Below are 19231 nucleotides of genomic sequence, written 5' to 3'. Positions count from 1 at the left end.
AGCGAACATGCTATCGATACAGTATATGGAACTATCAAACAAAATCCAATGTCATTGGTCGTAGGATTCATATACAGTTGATAATCCAGGTTTCGGCTTAATTGAAAGATTAAAAAGCCACTCATTAGGAATACGATTGTCAAGGATTAAGGAAAGTACATAATGAAGCCGACTGATAATTGTAAAGTCAGCCTAACACTTAGGTCATGATGTCCAGAACTTTCGGGCTTTGTACTTTAATATATGTATTTATATGTAAACAGTCTCGTTCAACTTGTTCTTACATAACACGGTTAAGCAAGAACATAGTGACATGGTCAGTTAATTATGATCCCGGGCTTATCACCAAAACAAGGGTACCAAACCGACCCTTGGTGACCAGGATCACATGATGCGAAATTCTGCATGTATTGGTCAAGCAGTTAGACAATTCACCATAACTATGGTGCTGAGTATAAAAAGGCTCGATCTCTCCCAAACAATCACTTTGGGAATGAAAATCTAAAGATCGCCTTGCTTTTATTTTAAGGTAAGAATTTAAGGTTTTATTGTATAGTACACCTCTGAATTGTAAATGTAAAAGCGATAATATAGAAAAAGAATGTTTTATGTTGTATAAGGAATAATTATGAGTAAAAGTTAACAACTCTATATTAATAAAAAAAAAGAAGGTTAACTGTAAATTATGAAGTGCAAGATAGAATTGATAATCTTTATTGTATATTGTATAAAGTAAGTATTTAGTTTGGTTATTAGTAAAATATTTAATTATGTAAATAAATACTTTTGGGAATGAAAATCTAAGGATCGCATTGCTTTTATTTTAAGGAGGTCAGACTGGATAAGTGAAACTCTACCTCTCACTGACGCCACTTGCGAGTTAATCATCTAACAGCAAGAACAGAAAGGAAACAAATATCCTCATAAATCTAGTCTGATAGATGGTGGAGAAAAACAAAACAAAAAAAGGCGAACATTCCTAAAGTCACTTCTTTCCACTCTACAAGCGTATGGACCAGCGCTCAGTGTTGAGAGACGGAAAGGAGTTTAAGGCTGCTCTAGACCGTTCATTCATTGGTTCCGTGACAAGCCCCGGCCGGCAAATTTGGACAGGTCCTTCTCAGACCCACATCTAGAGGAGACCGCAGCATCTCCACAACGAGACTCCAGAGATCGACAGGACTCTGTCAACAAGTCCGTTCTGACCCAACCATCCCTGAACCTCAACCCCTTCGTCCAGCACAGTCCCGGAGACGACATCTTCGCCAACGACGACATCTCCGTCAACGAGGACATCGAGGCAGAGCCAGCCGCTTCGACAGACCCATTTGATAGGCAAACTTTGTTTGATATCATGTCAGGGGGTGCCTTGACATTAGACAAATTATCAGGTGATGGTACACAGAGTTATGAAGCCTGGTTAGGTCATTTCCACGCATGGTGTATTTTTTATGAACTTGTGGAAGCTAAAATGAAATATGCATTTCCATTCCATCTGGAAAAACCTGCTAAAGTATGGTTTGATAATGACTCGGACCATGAAACATGGGACGGACTTAAGCAAGCTTTTGTAGCCAGGTTTAAGGCAGATACCGAATTGTTAGACGGTTCACTTTTTGATACGAAACAGGGACAATCTGAAAAAGTCATTGACTATTTGACCAGATTACATTATGTTATGTCAAACAGAAAACTCTCCGACGAGTTAAAATTAGCAGTAGCTTTAAGTGGCCTTAAGCCAGAAATAAAATCAGTTGTGGCCAATAAGGAACCAAAATCTCTAGACGACTTACTTCACATCTCTATTCTGGCAGAAAAGACAATGATTGTTACCAACAGCTCAGTCAATGCCGCACAGTCAGATATCCCGACAAAACTTCTCTTGGCCAGAATAACCTCGCTAGAGGGGATGGTCGAGAAAAGTTTGTGCATAGCAGAACCTCACCAGCAATCCCCAAGGCATTATCCCAGCCACCTTTTCAAAAACCATATACTCCTTATCATCCTGAACCCAAATCTCGCTTTTCGATGCCATTTTCACCCCGTCACCACCACCCACACCTTACCCAAACCACATTTCAACACAGTTATCGCTACATGTATGATACATAATATGTTTATCGACCAAGCTTCGGTAATATTCCAAGAAAAATCAACTAGCTTGAACAAAACGATGCAAGATATAAACCAATTGATTCCCGACTCATCCATGCTAGCAAACAGAACAAAAAACACGAGCACTACTCCCTTTCGTTGGTGACATCGGTAGATCCATATTTGGTACCGCGACCACAGGAAACGTTCGTACTCTCGCAAGTCATATAAACGAATTGACTAGACAAACAAATCTTGTCGCACAGAGACTGAAACAACATGGAAATCATTTCTGATCCTATATCAAAACAGTGAATGATAAGCTGAAAAACGTTGCAACACAAATACGGCTAACCGAACATGAGTTTACCCAATTAAGAAGTCAAATGCATATGAATGAAGTTACTATCTTTAAAGCATCCACGCACATTTCGTCATCAGTTCTCCGCATTCTAAACCACAAAATACATCTTAATGACCAGTTACAGAACCTCCAAATAGGTAGTTCACGGCAAACTTGCACCCGTACTAATTCCAGTTAATATTCTTACAGGCACCATAAACAGCTTACAAACCGTATTGAACACGAAGTACTCGGGCTATTCATTGGTGACAGAAAACCCCACATTCTACTATCAACATGCTGACTTTTTATACAATCGGACAGTAGCTAAGCTATACATTTCGGTTAGATTTCTGGTTACGGCTCACAGATACCCGTTCAAAACTTACCGCATGCTATCGTTCCCCGTACAAGTTAATGACACAACCAATCACTCCACTCAACTGTTAGAACTACCAGGCTACTTCTTGTTATCATACGAGGAATCCCATTACACAACATTGTCGGAATCGACCATCACCCAATGTAATGGGGATTCCTTGAAAATTTGTCAGCATAGGTCAACATTAACCCCTCTCGAAAATACAGATTGTATTCCATCTATCTTCTATGACAGGACAGAAAATGTACATCATTAGTGCAAGTTTAGATATGTCCCCGACGCAATACGTCCACAAATTTAAGATATTCTACCATCATCAGTAGTGGTATACAAAACTCCTAATATCACCCTGCCAATGGAACCAGGCAATTCCAAGGTTGTGATTATAGCACGATACCTGTAATTCCCTGTAATTGTGCTATTAGTACCAAAACGATATATTTCTTGGGATTACTGACTCAATGCTCAGAATCAATCCACATTACAAAACAAATATTCTTATACTCAATTTATTTTTCTTTCTGTTTTTTTTTTTTTTTCCTTTTTTTTTTTAGAACAAAGATGTGTATTTACAATGAGTGTAGATTATCACTAGCTGATATGAAGTGAGTTGTTTTTGTCACGCACAAATCTATAGCTTTGTACAAATAATTGTTTACCTGGTTGATGGTATGACGATGCTGAAGGTCCTAGGATTGTGAAGGACGTACAAGGTGTATGCAGTCGTATTTTTATTGTACACGACTCCCTTGTGCATCAGATCGAGTTGACCTTGGGGCCAAGGTCTTACAACCTGGGAGGGCATCTATTACGATGGATTTTATATTTTTATTGTGATTATTGTATAGTAACAATTTTATGAAGAATTTATATATATAAAGATATTGTGTTTTTGTGTAAATCAAGTTTAGCGAACATGCTATCGATACAGTATATGGAATTATCAAACAAAAACAATGTCAATGGCCGTAGGATTCATACAGTTGATAATCCAGGTTTCGGCTTAATTGAAAAATTAAAAAGGCACTCATTAGGAAAACGATTGTCAAGGATTAAGGAAAGTACATAATGAAGCCGACTAGTAATTGTGAAGTCAGCCTAACACCAAGGTCATGATGTCCAGAACTTTCGGGCTTTATACTTTGCTATATGTATTTATATGTAAACAGTCACGCTCAACTTGTTCTTACATAACGAGGTTAAACAAGGACATAGTGACATGGTCAGTTAATTATGATCCCGGGCTTATCACCAAAACAAGGGTACCAAACCGACCCTTGGTGACCAGGATCACATGATGCGAAATTCTGCATTTATTGGTCAAGCAGTTAGACAAATGACCACCACTGTGATGCTGAGCATAAAAGGCTCGATCTATCACAAACATCACTTTGGGAATGGAAATCTAAAGATCGCATTGCTTTTATTTTAAGGTAAGAACTTAAGGTTATATTGTATAGTACACCTCTGAATTGTAAATGTAAAAACGATAATATAGAAAAAGAATGTTTTATGTTCTATAAGGAATAATTATGAGTAAAAGTTTATTACTATATATTAATTAGAAAATGGTTAACTGTAAATCATGAAGTGCAAGATAGAAATGATAAACTTTATTGTATATTGTTTAAAGTAAGTATTTAGTTTGGTTGTTAATAAAATATTTAATTATGTAAATAAACACTTTTGGGAATGAAATTCTAAAGATCGCCTTGCTTTTATTTTAAGGAGGTCAGACTGGATAAGTGAAACTCTACCTCCCACTGACGCCACTTGCGAGTTTATCATCTCACAGCGAGAACAGAAAGGAAACAAATATCCTCATAAATCTAGTCTGATAGAAACATGAGTGTTGCCTAAGGAACCCCACGCTATACTGTACCGAATAAACAATCAGTAATCAGCCAAACTCAAAACGTTGTCATTTTTAATTGATGTTCAACACAATGCGACTACCATACTGTCAAGGAATGAATGTAGCATTCTTTGTGTAAACAAATATCCAATATTTGCGATTAAACCATCTCGGAAAAAAGGTTTGGCTGTACACGTGGACTGTAATAATGACTTCCATGACAAAAAAAACATGCAATGGGCTAAAAAAAGATGCCAACCCCGCTGTGACGTCAGTAATACTTAACTGCATAACCACATGTGTTTTCTCCGTACATTTTGTTTAAACATCAGTAAAAATATATACTCCGATATAACAACCAACCCAAACGTCAGAACATCGTATATAGTTGGTGTCTGAATCATTTCTTGCATCGATTTAGTACTAAATGAAGAACGTTTGGGAGGCCTAGGGACTTGTAAGAATTAGTTATAACTCGAAGCGGAAGTAGTTTTCTCTATATGTTTTTTATGCCCTGGGTATTTGATATCTGAATACGTGTAGCGTTAAAAATAAGTCTGAAACGTTAACGCTTCAACGAATGTACCCGTGGACAACATTATTGCAGCTACTTTTAACACTAGAGCATGTCTTTTTCATAAGAAAGGGGCTTTATCTCCCGACGATACTTTAGAACCTCTGCAGATTCGATCCTCTGCATTTCTCTTCTAGGAAAATGAACACTGTAAAAATGAGCTCAAACGCTTGGCTGTTAATCGTATTTTGCCATTGGGCAGCCACCAAATCTACTTTGCCAAACTCTTTCGAACAGAATCTTGAGATAAGCACTGCGCGGTCAATGCACCTGATAATTTAGCTGCTTGGCAAATGGTTATCCTCACAAAATAACAAAGTAGTTTTTAAGGGGAGATAGGTTAATGGGACATTTCAAGTTACCATTTCCCGTACAGTTGAAGTAGGCATGACATCTATCCGTGGCTACCATTGAAGAGCTAGTATCTTGAAATGCTAGATATATTAGTTTTTTTCCGCTGAGTCTGAGACCACAAAAAGCATATGCTAGGACCCTCGATGTATAGAGTATCGCCAAGACAAGACCCGCTCGAGGCTGTATGATCCCAATTAAAGCGTATACATATAAAGCATGTAGTATAAACACCTCTGATTAAAGCCAGTAGTTATGTCATCAGGTGTATATACAAATAATTTGTTTATTTGACAATCTAAGGTTTGGTCAACTTAAACTGATCACATAATTTCATTCCACACTCGCAGTACAGCGAGACACCTTTGATATGTGTGTAGCATATTTATAAATACTCATTCTAAACACGCAAGCAAAAATAAAAACTCTGACATCATATACATATCTTGTACCACACTTTCGTGGTACTACAAATATGTACATAAGTAAAACTTAAATCGCTGAGTGAACATTTTATCTTCAATACCCGTATACTTGCACGCTCTGATGCATCACAATACGTGGGCGGCCATCCTTCTCCTAGGCTTCCCCGTGTTTGTAACTCGCCATTTTAGAACGTAATGACAGTTTGTAGGTAAACTATGGCTAACCGGATCTTACCAGATGGAATTTGGCCCCTGATAGGAACCATCATAGGGGCTGTGGTATTCTGGATATGTTACAGAAGGATAACAAGGAAGACTCGGGCCCGTATCAAAGAGGGCTCTCTCAAGAGGTAAGTGAACTTACCTGCCAGTCTGTTGTAAAGCTATAGCAAGTATACATCTGGTATATTTTAACAGGTATGATAAGTTATAAACAGGACGTATAAACTAGACTGACGGTACTTCATTGTAAAGACAAAAAAGAGGAATGCAGATGAACCTACTTTCGTTTAAATAAAAATGTCCATATACTAAATCACTGTTTAAACATGGACTTACATCAAATCTAGTTATGTGGTTTAGCCAACACCAGCAATGTGAATTATTAGAAATGATCGATAGATTAGTTAATACCTAAAGTCATGACTAGATAACACGTCAGCTCAGATATATATAAACTATATTTTAATAAAGTATACCCTAAAATACGACATCCTGTACAACTGTCCGTCATTCGTAGACCCGCGGCCTCGTGTCCCGTAGATCTACATCCCCCCGCTTCGTCTAAAATGTCGCTTTCAGTATCACACGGCTACACACGGCTCGAATACCACGAAGGAAGATAGGTCTGTTGTTCCTGCATTCACAATGCAGTCTACTAGCAATCTTCCAAAAACGAGCATGACAACCTCATCTGTCCATGACAACCTTAGGTGTCCACAAACCCCAGTAATACTGTTCTCCCGAAGCGAACGTGAACATCTAAGCTGTTCATATAATCCCAGTTCATCCCTGTCCCCACCCCTCCCACTCCTCCCACCCACCCCAAAATATGAACATAATAACCTCAGCTGTTTACATGATCCCTGTACAACCCTCATTGTGCTCCCGAATACGAACGTGACAACCCTCGGTGTGCTACCGAATACGAACGTGACAACCCTCAGTGTGTGTTCCCGAATACGAACGTGAAAACCCTCAGTGTGCTCCCGAATACGAACGTGACAACCCTCAGTGTGTGTTCCCGAATACGAACGTGACAACCCCCAGTGTGCTCCCGAATACGAACGTGAAACCCTCAGTGTGTGTTCACGAATACCAACGTGACAACCCCCAGTGTGCTCCCGAATACGAACGTGACAACCCTCAGTGTGTGTTCCCGAATACGAACGTGACAACCCTCAGTGTGTGTTCCCGAATACCAACGTGACAACCCTTATTGTGCCCCCGCAAACGAACGCAACAACCCCCATTGTGCCCCATCGACAATATTACGGTGTTTCGTTCCCCTTATGACAGTTGTAATTATTATGCAGGAGTGTATCCTTGTTATAAACCAGTACATTTTACCTTATGTTGCATTATTTGTTTGGAATGCAAATGTATTATGGATACATTTAATCCCATTCAATCACTGGTTTTCATTTGTCATTCTAGAAATAATCCCTAAATTAGAGTTATGTAACTAAGTATGTAGCAAAAGTTAAATCAAGAATACACCTGTGGTGGCATGCCTATAGCTAACACATGGTCAGCTTTTTATGTCAGTAGTCAAGCGTGTGTCGCTTCGTTACCATTGTGTGGTCAAGCCGCTAGGAATCGACCGCCATAGAGTCATTGTTACCTACATGTAATGGCACATAGATATTCAATTACTAAAAATAAGCCGGTTATACAGGGGATTGTCCAGTTGTCCAACAATAGTGAAACAGAAGCCCGAGTTTCCTCTGGCCCTGACACCAGACTTAGACATTTTGACAGATAGATGTCCCACACAAGACATCTATCTGTCCAAATGTCTAAGTCTAGGGCCAGAGGAAGTTTGGGCTACTGAAACACGTGAATATTTTCCATTAATCTGGGCTTTATGAAAAAACATTTTAGGTTAGCTGTGATATGTATACCCGTATCTAATTTTACTCTTTGTTTTTTTTTCTGAATAAAATCACCGGTTTCAAAAGGGTAAAAAAGAAAACTATATTTAGAATAAAAACAATAAAAGTGTTTGTCACAGTCTTTGGAAATGTATTAAAAGAAACACTCGTATTTACACTAAAACAGCTTTCATTACTAGTTCTGATGTAATCACGGTATAATAAACAATGAACATCATTTTATCGAGACAGACACAGAACAAAATCCTCTTAATCTCACTGAACTCATATATTATGATTGCAAAATATTTACGCAAAAATATCTTATACCTGATAACGATAATTATATACTGTGTTATATATTTTGCTATAGCTAGTACAATTTTTTCCAAACACAATTAATTGAATTGAAACAAAGTTAACTTGGTTTTTGTGTTGGTTTCAACAAATCATACATTACAATAAAATTACAGCGATAAATACAGCATGAAATTTTGTAAAGACCTGTTACATATTGTACTTGATTCGATGTTTATGGGCTGGCTCCAAGGATTGGTATCCCGATTCCCGTAATACATACTGGTGATATCTACAGTACATGACAAGGTCGCCATATCGACGATTATGATATTGCTCATTGGTGCGCTTTGTTTCTTTGTTGACACTACGCCTTGCCACACTTTGAGAACGTGTCATAACTTGGATTTGACGTAGAAACAGTAGTTGTTTACCCATCCTAACCCTTCCGGGGCTCGTACTCATGAAGCTGTTCTCGTGCTCAAGCGTGGGTTTCGTGTTCAAACCAGCTCTCTTGTAACTCACTTAAATCATGTCAAACGATCAAAATGTTAGTTGTAAACATAGAAAACAGTATTCGGCTTAAACTCTCTTTACATTTTTTCCCCAAATAATTGACAAAATGAGATGTTTTTAATCATTTATAATCGAAATTAGGCATGAGCACAAAATCCGTGCTTGAGCATGAGAACGGTTTCAGGAATACGGACCCAGAACATCTGGTCATTTACTTTATTTATGGTATCCGTGAAATCGTTTCTTTGTCCATATTTTGCCATAGTTTAATCAATTTGTGTTCGTATAATGATTTTGTTAACGCTTCGGTGTTCTATTGTTTTTTTAGCAAGTTTGAGTTACCGGATGGTGTCAGTCTGTTTGACAATAGTCACAGTGTTTGTGCCCGGCGGGTCAGGATTGCACTTTTGGAGAAAAACATACCGTTTACTAAGGTAACGTGAGGGCATAAACATATCGATGTCTGTGTATTCTTCAGATTGGTAATTATGGATCATGAAAAGTTTTTACAAAACCAATGATTTTTTTAATAGTCATCGTTTCGTCACATAGAAAACATTTATTGTTAGTGTAAAAAGAACAAATGTGGAAGTTCTCTTTGCAATATGTTACTATTAAGGAGAAACATACCACTATATTTACTTTACCCGTTTGAGAGATGTTCAAAACTTTTTACTAATCAGACGAAGTAGTAAGAGAAAGTTCTAAAGTGACAAAACTTTGAAGTTCAAATGAGTTAACTATATTAATCAAACACTATGTCCTATCATATTTTGCCTTAAAGACACTTATTTAAAGAAAGTTTGAGGGGAAGTGTTAAAGGAAAAAAGTTTAAACTATAAAGGTTCCTACACGACACTTCAATATATTTTAAGAACAACTGTTTTACTTTTTACTGGCGTATACATCAATTGATTTCTGTGTGGTACTGTTGCTCTTCAAAATATATAGTGTAGTTATTACGTTCATCAATAAATACCACCCGTACATCAGTTTTAGTATGTTTAAGGTAAAAAAAATCTGAAAGGAGCAGTGTCGTCATTATAAGATGAATATTATTATCTGGATGTGACGTGGTATATATCTGGATGTGACGTGGTATATATCTGGATGTGACGTGGTATATATCTGGAAGTGACGTGGTATATATCTGGATGTGACGTGGTATACAGCACTTAATTTGTTGTTTGTATACTAGTAGTTGATCTTGGAATATGCTAATACGTTTGTATTTAACATTGCATACACATGTATCTGGGCTAACTTTATTATGGTTTGTCGGAGTAATAGTAAATATGGTTTTCTTTGTAGATCAATATAGACCTGACTATTGGAGAACAATTTACCAAAGAATATCTTGCAATCAACTCGAATGGGAAGGTCCCTGCCATACATATCAAAAACGTTCAGGTAAGAATATCGATTTACATGGTTATTCCAACAAAAATATTTGGAAGTTGTTTAAGAGGAGTAGATAGTGTCCGGCCAAAGCACAATCAAAGACATTAAAGATAAAATATATATTACTTTGTCCAAAGACAATCAAACACATTTTTTAACAATGATAACGATCCATGTTCAATGGTTTCAGAGAAAAGAGATATTTTCTGTTAATAAAGATGTGGTATAGAAGAGATATGTATTTTTCACAGCCATCAATAGAGACTTTTGATAGATAATGACCTTTTTAACTTACACAATATTTAACGTTATATTTAACAGCCACAAACAGGGATATATTGTCTGTCCCAAAACAACGTTATATTTAACAGCCACAAACCGGGATATATTGTCTGTCCCAATCCAACGTTATATTTAACAGCCGGGGACAGGGATATATTGTCTGTCCCAACCCAACGTTATATTTAACAGCCACAAACAGGGACATATTGTTTGCCCCAAACCAACGTTATATTTAACTGCCACAAACAGGGACATATTGTCTGTCCCAAACAAACGTTATATTTAACAGCCACAAACAGGGATTTATTGTCTGTCCCAAACCAACGTTGTATTTAACAGCCACAAACAGGGACATATTGTCTGTCCCAAACCAACGTTGTATTTAACAGCCACAAACAGGGACACATTGTTTGTCCCAAACCAACGTTATATATAACAGCCACAAACAGGGATAGATTGTCTGTCCCAAACCAACGTTATGTTTAACAGCCACAAACAGGGATTTATTGTCTGTCCCAAACCAACTTTATATTTAACAGCCACAAACCGGGATATATTGTCTGTCCCAACCCAACGTTATGTTTAACAGCCCCAAACAGGGATATATTGTCTGTCCCAACCCAACGTTATGTTTAACAGCCACAAACAGGGATTTATTGTCTGTCCCAAACCAACTTTATATTTAACAGCCACAAACCGGGATATATTGTCTGTCCCAATCCAACGTTATATTTAACAGCCGGGGACAGGGATATATTGTCTGTCCCAACCCAACGTTATATTTAACAGCCAAAAACAGGGATATATTGTCTGTCCCAATCCAACGTTATATTTAACAGCCGGGGACAGGGATATATTGTCTGTCCCAAACCAACTTTATATTTAACAGCCACAAACCGGGATATATTGTCTGTCCCAACCCAACGTTATATTTAACAGCCGGGGACAGGGATATATTGTCTGTCCCAACCCAACGTTATGTTTAACAGCCACAAACAGGGATAGATTGTCTGTCCCAAACCAACGTTATATTTAACAATTATATTTGTCATATTTGTTGGATATTAAACGTTAATTGAAGTTTATTCCCTTTTAACTCAGGATGTACCGGACTGTACGTTGTACGAGTCTCACGTCATCATTGAGTATCTGGACTCCGTGTTCCCGGGGACAAGTCTGTACCCAGACGATCCGCGGCGGCGTACCTGTGTCAGGATGTGGCAGGAGTGGGAACAGCAATTGGCCCAGGTATGCTTCAAGTCTCTCGCTCCAACTTTCACACAGACATTGAAGGCCGACATCTTGTAAGATCTGTATCATAAGTGTCTGTACATTATCGTTAATTGGTGTAGCCTAACATCACCTACATGTTTGCTTTCTCTAATGGTTTAACTTAATTTGAGGCTGGATGAGAAATTCCAAAAGGACACTGATTTAATTGCGGCGAATGCCCTACAAACGCCAATTCTTCTGGAAACGTTTCCTGTAAAATATGTACTTCCAGCGGAAATAGAAAAATATTGTATTGACTTGCAGTACAATGTAAGTGTATATGTGTTGTTTGCATGCGATTGACTTGAACAAATGTATTACATGACCTTTTGGTAATATTTCATTTGAAAGATCTATTTATGCTTTTCTATAAATTCAAAAATAAGAAATTTGTAATTTATACTTTCGCTGGTGGACTTATGTTATTTCACCATGCTCCATTAAATGATCACGTGTTGTACAATTTCAGGACTACATGGCGCTATTACATCAGAACTTGCTCGGATTCCTCACTAGACTGATGTTCGGATCGGTAAAAGTGTTGGAGGAATCATTATATGACTCCATCTCTACGACAGCTAATGCAGTATACCTGAGGTATAGACTGAATACAAGGTGTATGGTATATGTTCGCCAAGACAATACATTTTTATATAAAAAAAAGTACATGGACAAATGTCTCTGAAAGTACAGCATATGATAATACTAAGCATCATTATAGTCTATTTCGACACATATCTGAAATGTTTAATAATGTTTTAACGTTTCATTTCATTTTCATGACACATGTAACGATGCAATTGATTCAAAGTACTTTGTAATATGGATTAATGAAGAAGACAATTGCATGTCTTTTTGTCTGCCAAAGGCAATGTTTTTTGTCTACAAAAAGATTTTTAAAAAAATGCCTATTCCAGGTCGTGTGAAGGAACATACAAGACTGATGCTGAACTGGAACATCACGCATTCGCCTGTTATAAAATGTTGTACATGCTAGAAAAGGAGTTGGGCGAAGAAGAGTATTTGGTAAGGCGCTCTAGTTACCGCTATAACATTTTGTTTCCCAACTTCCTGCAATATGTTAATGTTTTCCAGAAAAGACTGTTTATATTATATCTTGAGCTGGCCCTAACACCATGTTCTGAAAATCTGTGACCTCCTATACAATATGCCGATTGATGGAAAGTTTCCGGTTAAAGAATTTGGAAAAAAACAAAAACAAAAAAACGGATCTTTAAATGCATACTACATTAAACACCTGATTTCAATGAGTGAACAACTGAATTTAGAAGGCTTTGGCATACTTTCTCTTCAGCATGTTCTTTTTCTACATCTCCATACAATTATGGCCCAGTTGTAGTAACTGACGAATGGTATGATATCCATACTACACACACTATAACATCTCTTATACATGTTTCAAAAAAACTTCGAGGAACAAAATACAAGCAAATCACTCAGGTTGTATGTTGATCTTTCCGAAAGCCGGTAATTAAATGATAACTAAATGGACCTGCCTTGTTTGTATTGGATTCAAAAACAATACAAGAATCCTTAAAACAATTTTATTTTTATGGACCTTTGTTCTCATTGACATCCTTTCCAACCTTCGATGCCCAGTGTTGTTTTTGTCCCCACTGTTGTTATTGCTGTGGCATATAAAAGAAACGAATATAGAAAAGGTGGACTAAAGGGAATCATTTATTTTCAATTATATCTATTCTGTTTTGCTTCAAAACTATATATATTTTATTTGATATTCTAACCTCTAATCACTGTTATACAGGTCGGTGATTCATTGTCGGCAGCTGACATCGCCGTGTTTCCACTGATAAGTATGTTTCCAGTGATCGGCCTGCCTATTCCACAAGACATATTTCCAAACGTAACTAGATACATGAAGGAGCTAGGGACTAGAGAGTCTTTTGCCAGGAGTGAGGATGTGGACATTCAGCGACTCTGTTATTTCATCACAAGATTTGAGCGCGTATTTGTGTGGATAAGTAACCTCAGGAGTGGCGACAGACATTTTCGTTTTAATGGGAGTGCTGCTCTTTCCAGGTAAGCAGTTTAGTGCGTAATGATAAACGTTTTGTCAGTCTATTGTACAATAGTTTTATTACAGGTTAGTTTAAAACATAACAGGTACAAATATTAACTGTAAATAACTGGTAAACATAGGTCGACGGGGATTGCTGTTTTAAGTGTACGTCAAAGCTTAGTACGTTACCTCGATGCTATGCACAGGTTCCACTGAAAAGGATTGTCTATTGTAATCCGTAATATGATGATCAGAGGTGTGCTAATAATGACCCCATGTTTTGACTGGTGTCCTCAGGACTTTAAAGGGAATTCTTATAGGACATTAGTTTGCCTACATTGTATTACCTAGAATATTTCCGTCTCTCTTCTCTGTTTTATTTGTCTGGTGACTCCCGGTTCGCTATCGTAAGACCCCGTTAGGTGACTCGAGGAGGTTTAACTCCCCACCCCCCTCCCCCCTCCCCTTTGATGATTATAATAACATCTACTTGTATATACCACCCCAGAGCTTCAGCATTGTACAAGGATGTGTCTGAGTATGATGATATGTTTGATGGGAAAACCAACGGGAGAACATTGACAGAGGTTCCCTTATCAGCCGAAACCTGGCAGAGTACTCTACTGATGATGGAGAAGGTAGGGCAAACTCATTTTAAAAGTCAAAGGTATTTGAGTTATGTGATGTTTTTGTTAAATATATTGTTATGGTATGATTTCTATAAAATACACGTGACGTGATTATGTAAACGTACTTCCCTTATTTTGCACAGTGATCGTTGTTACCATATACCTGTTGTTGTTATAGAATTATGTTTCCCTAAATATTTGTCTGTCTATTGTTTCAAGGAGATGTCGTTTCGGCTGGCTAATGGTGATGTCATTGACTTGATAGGACGTTCGAGTGGCTGTAGCAGGCTTCAGTGTCTTAAAGAAGGCGACTGGACAGTGGTCGGACAGCTGTCCACTCTCGAGTATATCGACAGGACGGGTTCTGGACAAAGTAGGATATATCATAAATAAATAACATGCATTCTTAGACAATAAGTTGTGAACATTTACATAGCAACGGAGGTCAAAGCATGCTTAAAATGTTAATATGTACAAACCGCACACGAAATTCTTTACTATGTGATGTCAATAGCGTTATTTCGATAAAGTAAACAGTATTTATAAATTGATTAATAGGCAGACGAAAACGATTTTTTACGGTATTTAATTAAGTTTGTAATTCATTCCATTACCCACGTTCCCTTATGTTTAACAGTAGTTTAGACCTTTTTAGTTTTCCAACTTTTAGGTCCTAGGTATCACCGATGAGTCGTAGAAGGACGAATTTTTGGCATTTATATGGTTTAAAGATGCCATCACATGTATGTGTATTATATTCATATTTTAATCTGGCGCGGATTAATCAACAGACAATAATTTGTTTTCCTTTTTCTCAATTCCTTCATTGTTTTGTTTATCTTGCAGATTTTATGCCGACCGATCCTTTGAAGAAGGCGTATGTTCAGTGTTGGCAGGCCTGGGAACAGGCTATGTATGAGTCTGATATATCACCCCTCATAGAAAACAAAATTCTGTCTCAAGTGCTAGTAACCAGGTACGTACAATATGTCATACATGTACTAGGATCACATAACATATTGTTTGTCAACGCTTTTCATCCATCATAGCAGCTAACCGTGAAACGAGTCGAATAAAGATTAAAGAATGAAGTTATTTCAAATGTCAATAAAATTCGATTGAAAATGATCCTAAATAGAAATTCATGCATTTGTATTACATATCAGATTGTTGAAAGGAGACTAAAATTATTTTTGCGAGCCACTGGCGTCCTAAATGGAAAGTTCGTGTAAATTGTGAAAAAGTGTATAAATCTTACATTAAATGGAAGCGTGTCTCTTTTTTTTTTTTTTAATTTCTGATATTTGTTACAAATATGTGAGATAATTTTCTCAGTTGCGATAGGTTTATCACAAATGCAATCGCATAATTAACATTGTAGTATTATATTATACCAAACAAAAAATCAAAAATAAATCATTTGAATTAAAAAAACGTTAGCATAAATTAAAGATTTATTTACTTCGCAGGTACCAGGATAATATTGATTCGTTAATGCAGCTTGAGTGTTCTCCACATCACTCGGATAAGTTCCCGGTAATAGTGAAGTGTTTCTTACTGGGGTAGGTATACTGTACACAAGTGTTTTATCATCGTAAAACAAATAAGACATCTTAAGTAAGATTTTTTTTCCAAATAACTTTTTTATACAAGAAAAACCCCAAATGTGATTTAAAAGTAACGTATGGAAATAAGAATTATTAATACATTTCAAAATATCATCATTGTATGCATTTTATTGAAACCATTAAATATGTCCACTTTGCCTAATGGGTTTTTCTATTATCGATTACAAGTTTTATATTAATGTATAACGTATTTTCGCATAATAAGATGATAGCCATTTCTTATTCTTAAATCAAGTTAAAGGGTACCAACAAGAAAAACTATTATTACCATCGTCACTAGAGAGAACGATTTGTTTAAGTCTTTATCAAATTAGTTATTCAATAAAAATCACATCTTGCCATGCATTTTACAGAACTGTAGTTGTTTGAAAATTGAATGTTTGAAAAAGAAATATAAATTTAGAAAAATACAGGGTCGAACTAGGGACGTTGCAAAGCCTACATATACAAGTAATGCATTGCAACGAGTTTTAAACGTGACAAGGGAAGTGACTCTAAGGCAGTAAAACTCCTTCTGGTTGCTTCATACAAATATGGAAGGGCGAAAACTCTGTGTGGAACTCCTCTTCGCGTTTGTAACTGATGCACTGGTACTCTCTACCTTAAAACCTTTCTCTTTGCCAAAGCATGTGTGAAACGCTATGTTATATAATTATGTCTGTATTGCCAGAATGAGGAATTATAATCATCACGTGACGGACATGCTGTCTAAATACAGTTTAGAAGATCTCCCGTCCCAGGAGGAACAGCGGGAATCGTACACTAGCCACCGAGAAAACATTTTAACACAACTAGACTATTTGGAAAGTGCATTAAGGGTAAGTGTAAAGTCTGTGGTGTTTAAACGCATTTCTATTTTAAAATTCGATTTGATAACTCTTGAAAATCAGATTTTTTAATGTTGCAAATTACTAAATAACCAACTGGATACAAAAAAAACGACACAGACGAGGTATTTTAATTGGGTATTGCTCAAATTTAAACATAAGTGATTACAGAGCCAGATATAAACTGGCGAAACTCTAAAAATTCCCCGTTGGTCATTTTAGTCTCAGCCTTTTATTATGGTGATATGTTACTTTATACTCCGTTCAAATACAGTTTGCCTTTTTGGGACAACATGTTTATCCAATCAATATAGTAGATACATTATCGTATGAAGTACATTGTAAGTCAACAGTCCAAAGTAAAATCATTTCCAATTATTAGTTGAATTTCCCCCCTTTAACTCCATAGGCTGTAATTATGTCGTCAGTCTATTGGTTTTGTTTACTATTGGCTAAAATTCGAGTGAGAAGTAGCTTTGTCTGCAGTGTACAGGCCAAATTGAAAATATTTTCTGTTGATTATAGTTGTTTCCGATTGTTCAGGCGATATGTACGTGTCGTTCTGTATATTTTCTGCTTTAACAGCATGTGACGAGTTTTGGGGATTTATTTCATTAGATATAAATCAAATTAAAACAAGCTCCTAATTTGCTACGAAACTCTACGTATAGGCCTAATGAGTACAATTTCGTATTAAACTAGTTGTTAGTATTTTCATAATAATTCTTAACGGTCCATCCTTAATATAAAGTCAGGTGTGTCCAAAAATCCACATTAGTAACATCAATTTACCATGTAGAACATGTAAGACAGCAGGTCATACTCCTTTTTTGCCGATGCCCTGCAGACAAAAATATTGGATAGGAGGCTTTTAACACGAATACACTTTTATGGCGAAATTCACAATTCGTTATCTGAAATATTGATTGGTGTATTACCAACTTTTAGGCCAGTGGTCACCACAACGGCTAGATCAGCCTTTTGTTTCAGTTCTATTGCCGAGTAAGACCCCAACACTTATTTGTTAATATATTGTATACATTTATTCAACCAAAATAACTACTTATAATGTGTTAAATAGGAGAGAACATGGTTTTTGTCCTGAAACATCTTCTAGGAGAGTCCTTACTATGTTTTATTTTAACACCGATGTTGATTTAGTATGTTAATTTCTATGTTGGATGCAGGTGCGTGTGTACCTGGTCGGAGACGAGGTGACGCTGGCGGACATGTGTGTATTCTGTCGACTTAAACAGCTGACTCTCCTAGACATAGACATTGTCGTTAACAGGTATCCGTGCGTCTCTAAATGGATGGCCAAACTGACAGAGAGACCAGGCTTTTTCGCTATAGCTGCTTCAGCCAAATTACCTCTTCAACTGTGATAAGTGTACAATACCAAACTATGTTATACAGGAGGAATTGCCATTTACAGTGCTACTATGCGCTTATCTTGTTAGTTGAACATACTGAATGTTTCTGAAAGTACTGCATACACGATTCATTCTTGTGGGGGCCATTGAGATTTTTATATCGTTTATATTTATATTATTTGTCTCCGTAAAATAAAAATACTCCTACGGACTTTCATATGCAATAAAATCACGTAACAATATTAACCTATGATTTACGAGATATTTAACCTCATACTAGATAATTTTCTGCATATCTCCAAAATATGCATTACGATACTGGGAGAGAAGGAAAGCAGTTGATCAATTCGTATGTGATAACTCTTATCTCGTCCACTCCAAGTGTTATTCAACTTATGACATGTACCAAACAAATGTCGATTGTGAAAATCCAATCTTGATATCTTCAGTTCCATAAACGACAGAAGGAAATCCGCACTAGGGTCATATTTCTTTATGCCTTTCATTTTCCGCCCGTCAAATTTGGTATGGGGTTGTCCGTCCGTCCGTCCGTCCGGCGTAAACTTTTGTTTGTCCGGCAATCTCCTCCTACATTTTTCGACCGATCTCTTTGAAACTAGGTAAACATTATAATCATGATATGAAGTTGTGTCTCCCTTAAAAGAATTTTGATTCAACACTTTTTCCAAAAGTTATTGCCCTTTGTTCATTTCAGTATTTGATTGTCGGATATCTTCTCCGACATGTTTCGACAGATTTCTTTGAAACTTAGTAGGCTTAATAATCATGATATGTTGTTGTGTTTCCTTGAAAAGAATTTTGATTCAACAATTTCTGCAAAAGTTATT

At 36.8% G+C, this 19231-nt stretch overlaps 2 protein-coding genes across 2 annotated transcripts; both read left to right on the top strand.

Moving 5' to 3' along the window:
- Positions 1-443: 443 nt before the first annotated feature.
- On the top strand, positions 444-4863 carry LOC110456567. The gene is made up of 2 exons (XM_021507377.1): positions 444-529; positions 829-4863. Exon 2 carries the CDS (start codon positions 1355-1357, stop codon positions 2258-2260), a length of 906 nt encoding a protein of 301 aa, XP_021363052.1. The 5' UTR covers positions 444-529; positions 829-1354; the 3' UTR covers positions 2261-4863.
- Positions 4864-6138: 1275 nt separating this feature from the next.
- Positions 6139-18941, top strand: LOC110456566. The gene is made up of 13 exons (XM_021507376.1): positions 6139-6374; positions 9259-9364; positions 10242-10340; positions 11715-11861; positions 12355-12482; positions 12803-12911; positions 13672-13946; positions 14435-14564; positions 14775-14928; positions 15402-15531; positions 16025-16117; positions 16854-17001; positions 18198-18941. Exons 1-13 carry the CDS (start codon positions 6241-6243, stop codon positions 18393-18395), a joined length of 1851 nt encoding a protein of 616 aa, XP_021363051.1. The 5' UTR covers positions 6139-6240; the 3' UTR covers positions 18396-18941.
- The last annotated feature ends 290 nt before the right edge of the window (positions 18942-19231 follow it).

This window comes from Mizuhopecten yessoensis, unplaced genomic scaffold (assembly GCF_002113885.1).
Source record: "Mizuhopecten yessoensis strain PY_sf001 unplaced genomic scaffold, ASM211388v2 scaffold8807, whole genome shotgun sequence".
In the NCBI taxonomy this organism is placed as follows: Eukaryota; Metazoa; Mollusca; class Bivalvia; order Pectinida; family Pectinidae; genus Mizuhopecten; species Mizuhopecten yessoensis.
The sequence above is the reverse complement of the archived record's forward strand: the minus strand, read 5'-3'. Positions and strand labels throughout refer to the sequence as shown.

Coding starts and splice junctions, on each gene's coding strand:
- LOC110456567 (XM_021507377.1), top strand. CDS start 1,355: ATGTCAGGGGGTGCCTTGACATTAGACAAATTATCAGGTGATGGTACA.
- LOC110456566 (XM_021507376.1), top strand. CDS start 6,241: ATGGCTAACCGGATCTTACCAGATGGAATTTGGCCCCTGATAGGAACC. Junction 14,929..15,401: donor CAGGACGGGTTCTGGACAAA/GTAGGATATATC, acceptor TTTATCTTGCAG/ATTTTATGCCGACCGATCCT. Junction 17,002..18,197: donor ATTTGGAAAGTGCATTAAGG/GTAAGTGTAAAG, acceptor TGTTGGATGCAG/GTGCGTGTGTACCTGGTCGG.